Here is a 3601-nt window from a genome sequence, read left to right as displayed (position 1 = left end):
TGAAAAATTTTGAGAACTAAATATGCCCTGAGCAAGATTATCCAGATGATAGTAGCATCACATCAACATTCAATACTGGACAGCACAAACAGCTGAACGAGCAACCATGTGAAATTACTGGAGTCTCATCTTACAAACGGCACTGCAACGCAGCAAGTCACACAAGCTACACCGGACAGGAACACAACACAATCTGTATGCAGTATTATTAGTAATAAACAACTCTTCATCCTATCGTCCCAACCATGCACAATGCACTTATTATTACTCAAGCGATAGAGATGACTTGTAAACCACATCCAAACAAAATTTCAAAAATATAATGTGTGCATATCAGGGCAGCATATGTTATATCATTCAGGTCTTTGTGTTACAACCAGTAAAAGGAACAATAATATTTCTACCATAGATTCCAACCGGACAAATCACAAATACAATAGCAAGATGCAACAGGTCTCCTTGAGCCTTCAAAACTGTGGTCACCTCCCTAAAGCTCGTCACAAGGAAGATGTGAGACTAAGCCTTTTTCTTCGATGATTTCTTGAGGGATTTTTTCTGAGGCTTAAGCTTATCAGATTTTGAGAACGTCTCTTTGTCTTTCCTTCTTTGCTTTTCCTTCTTCACCTTGTACATTGTGATTGCCTGCTTACAAAATTGTTCACAGATGCTGTTAGCTCACTCAAACAAAACAAGGAGCAGTACCAATAATGCTGGGGAAAAAATTTAATATACACCATGGAATCCAGGAACTTGCCTTGCCAACATCAAGCTGCTCGTCAGAGTTTCTGGCAAGTAGAGAGTTCAGGATCTTATCGTTCTGCTGTTTCTCCAGGTTGCCCATTCCCTTCCCTTCAGCAACTGGGAGGAACTGCAGAAACGACATGATTCAGCTTGTGCACAAAATCAGCATGTTAAGGCAGCCTGACAAATCAAAGCCACTCAGATATAAAAACCTTTCTATGTTTGCCATGATGCTTTGGAGGTTTCTCGCCAGGCAACTTCGCATCAAACTTCCCACCACTTGCTGTTGCTGATGAAGCCATGCCAGCAACATTCTCAAGGTCCTCTTTTCTAGATTTTTTCAGAAGATCAGCTTTAGTTCCCGTGATCGGCAAGGCCTTTGCAGCAAGCTGTATATGACTGCAATCAAGAGGTATAGAAGAGCTGTTAGATTGTTATACTGGATAATTTCACAAAGTTCCTTACTGATACAAAGAACAAAATTCATTGGAGAGAGGGGGGCAGAAGTAGTAACTAGTGAAGGATTACAACCTTGGCAAAGCGCCAACTTTTGCAGCTTTCTTTAGGTTCTCCAGTCTGTTTTTTTCTTGCATTTCTACCCGCTTCTTCTTCTCTTGTCTTCTTTGTGCAAAAGGATCAACACCAGGCTCTGTAACAAAGGAAATTGTCGATTTAAAGGGTATATCAGATTGCCAAACCAGGTTTAGGACACATTCTCTTCTACTCCCTCCGTATTTATTTACATGTCGTATTAGGTTTGTCCCAAGTCAAACTTGACCAACTTTGACCAAATCTATAGAAAAATATAGCAACAACTATACTTATCACATATATGCACTATCAACATATATTTCATGGTGGATTCAATGCAACAAATTTGGTATTGTAAAGGTTATTATCTATTTCTGTAAATTTGGTCAAAGTTTGCCAGATTTGACTTAGGACAAAGCTAATATGTACTGTACATAAGAACAGAGGAAGTAGATGAGAATCATTGATATCGAGTAAATATTTCAGATTCGGATCTTAAACTATAAAATGACTGCTTATCGAGGGTAAAGCATTGCATAAAAAGCTGGAAAAAATCAGCGAACACAAGCAGATGGCCATGACAACCGCAATATGCTACTGGATTGGGGAGACACAACAGTCTTCTACTCTTGTTGCATAACAGTCAACAGGATTGTTGGTAAAAGTTCATGAAGACAAATTACTAACCATCAGTGGCTTTGGCATCAATGATCGGAACATCTTTGTCATCGTTAACACGGTCATAGCCGTAAGTCCGTTTCCAGGATTGAGTTTGCTCGTCCCATTCACGCTTGTTCTTCTTGCGCTTAGTAATCCCTGCATCATGGTGACCCAGTCAAGGATAAAAGAGTAAGTAAATTTAAATTTGCACAGCAGAGTCATGAAAATATAACACAGGCAATGGTATCACCTTTCGCCTTTGCAAAGAGCTCCCACTTGGTCGGTGGCTTTGGCTTGGGTAGCTGGTGAGAACAGAAACAGGGTTATTAAACATGTAAAACACCTGACAGTACAATCTTTAAGGCATACATCAAGCCAAAGAACTGGGCGACTGAAAATGGTTTCGCTCGCATTCATGGCAAACATTTCTTCGAATCAGTAAGAGTTGAATCAACTAGTGCATGTTTCACAGTAAAAGATTATAATTTAGGGACGAGATTTAGAAAGTTACAAGCAGAGACAATGTGACTAATTCTACAGCAAATCATCATCAGCGGATGGTTCACAGCCACACAGATTAGATCACAAGAATTGATGAAGCAAGAGATTCTCACATGCTTTTCGCGCGGAAGTCGGATGGTTGGCGGCGGGAGGTGGACGATGGGGCCGTCACGGTCCTCGCTGGGCGGCAGCGCGAAAAGGGAGTTGGCCACCGCCTGCGCCAGCTCCGTCGCCTTCTGCAGGCACACCTGCCTCAGCTCCTCCCTGCGTCCAGCCGCCAACCCCAAATTTCGTCAGGACGTTTACAACTTAGCAGTAAAGGTAAGCACGGCATGCAACTCAAAATTATTGGATAGCGAACATTCGCTGCTACCAATCGCAGCGAGCAAACGAATTATCCTCCAGAGCGTTGCCGTCGGAGTGGAACAGGAGGGCCGGGTGGAGGGGGCTGCGGCGGGAGGCGGGCGGAGCAGCGCGGCGGTGAGGTCGCCGGCGGCCGCGGGCGGAGGTCGAAGCCGGCGGCGGCGGGGTGGGAGGGGGTTAGGGTTAGAGATCTGGGTTTCGAGGTGGGCAGTGGGTTTCATGCCCGAGCAGCCTTCGAGGCTAGGTCGCCGGCGGCGGTAGGCCCGGCGGTGGAGGCAGGTTGTGGGAGGCGGAGGCCGGGCGTCGATGGCGCCGCCGGCCGGGCGGTGGAGGATCTCCGGTGGGATCCTGCGCGGTGCCGGCGGCGGGGGCGGGGGCGGCGGAGAGCGGTGGTTCGGAAGGGCGGGGGATGAGGCGAGGGCGGGAGGTGGGAGGAGCGGCACGGCGACGAGTCGCCGCAGGCTGCCGGCGGTCGGCGGTGGTGGAGACGGGCGGCGGCGGGGTAACAGGGAGCTCAGAGGTGGAAGAACGTGAGGTAGAAGAAGATCAAGTAGGAAGAACGCGACAGGGGTGAACCTGGAGGCGGCGGGAGGTGGAAGAACGAGTCAGGGGTGAACCTGGAGGTGGCGGCGGCGTGGTGCGACGGGTCGTATGCCATGAGGTTGCCGAGGTCCACCTCGAAGCTGGAGGCGGCGGCGGGCGTAGGGGCGGCTCCGTCCGCCATGGCTGCGCCGTTGCGTGGCTGGCGGTTGGGGGAACGAAGCGAAGTAGCGAGCAGCTAGGGTTTTACATGGGGGTGGCAGGA

The 3601-nt window shown here is 48.2% G+C and overlaps 1 protein-coding gene across 1 annotated transcript; it reads right to left on the bottom strand.

Moving 5' to 3' along the window:
- Positions 1–232: 232 nt before the first annotated feature.
- On the bottom strand, positions 233–3601 carry LOC120674426 (ribosome biogenesis regulatory protein homolog). The gene is made up of 8 exons (XM_039955610.1): positions 3414–3601; positions 2547–2697; positions 2183–2234; positions 1960–2088; positions 1273–1390; positions 954–1140; positions 755–868; positions 233–642 (listed from the first exon to the last, which is right to left on the bottom strand). The coding sequence occupies exons 1-8, from the start codon at positions 3518–3520 to the stop codon at positions 517–519; spliced, it is 984 nt and encodes a 327-aa protein (XP_039811544.1). The 5' UTR covers positions 3521–3601; the 3' UTR covers positions 233–516.

Source organism: Panicum virgatum, chromosome 5N (assembly GCF_016808335.1).
Source record: "Panicum virgatum strain AP13 chromosome 5N, P.virgatum_v5, whole genome shotgun sequence".
NCBI classification, from domain to species: domain Eukaryota; kingdom Viridiplantae; phylum Streptophyta; class Magnoliopsida; order Poales; family Poaceae; genus Panicum; species Panicum virgatum.
The sequence above is the reverse complement of the archived record's forward strand: the minus strand, read 5'-3'. Positions and strand labels throughout refer to the sequence as shown.

Excerpts from the sequence above, each read along its gene's own strand:
- LOC120674426 (XM_039955610.1), bottom strand. The coding sequence starts at position 3,520 with ATGGCGGACGGAGCCGCCCCTACGCCCGCCGCCGCCTCCAGCTTCGAG. Across the intron at positions 2,089-2,182 it reads GCTCTTTGCAAAGGCGAAAG|GGATTACTAAGCGCAAGAAG; the intron begins GTGATACCATTG and ends ACCATGATGCAG. Across the intron at positions 643-754 it reads AGCAGCTTGATGTTGGCAAG|GCAATCACAATGTACAAGGT; the intron begins GCAAGTTCCTGG and ends TTTTGTAAGCAG.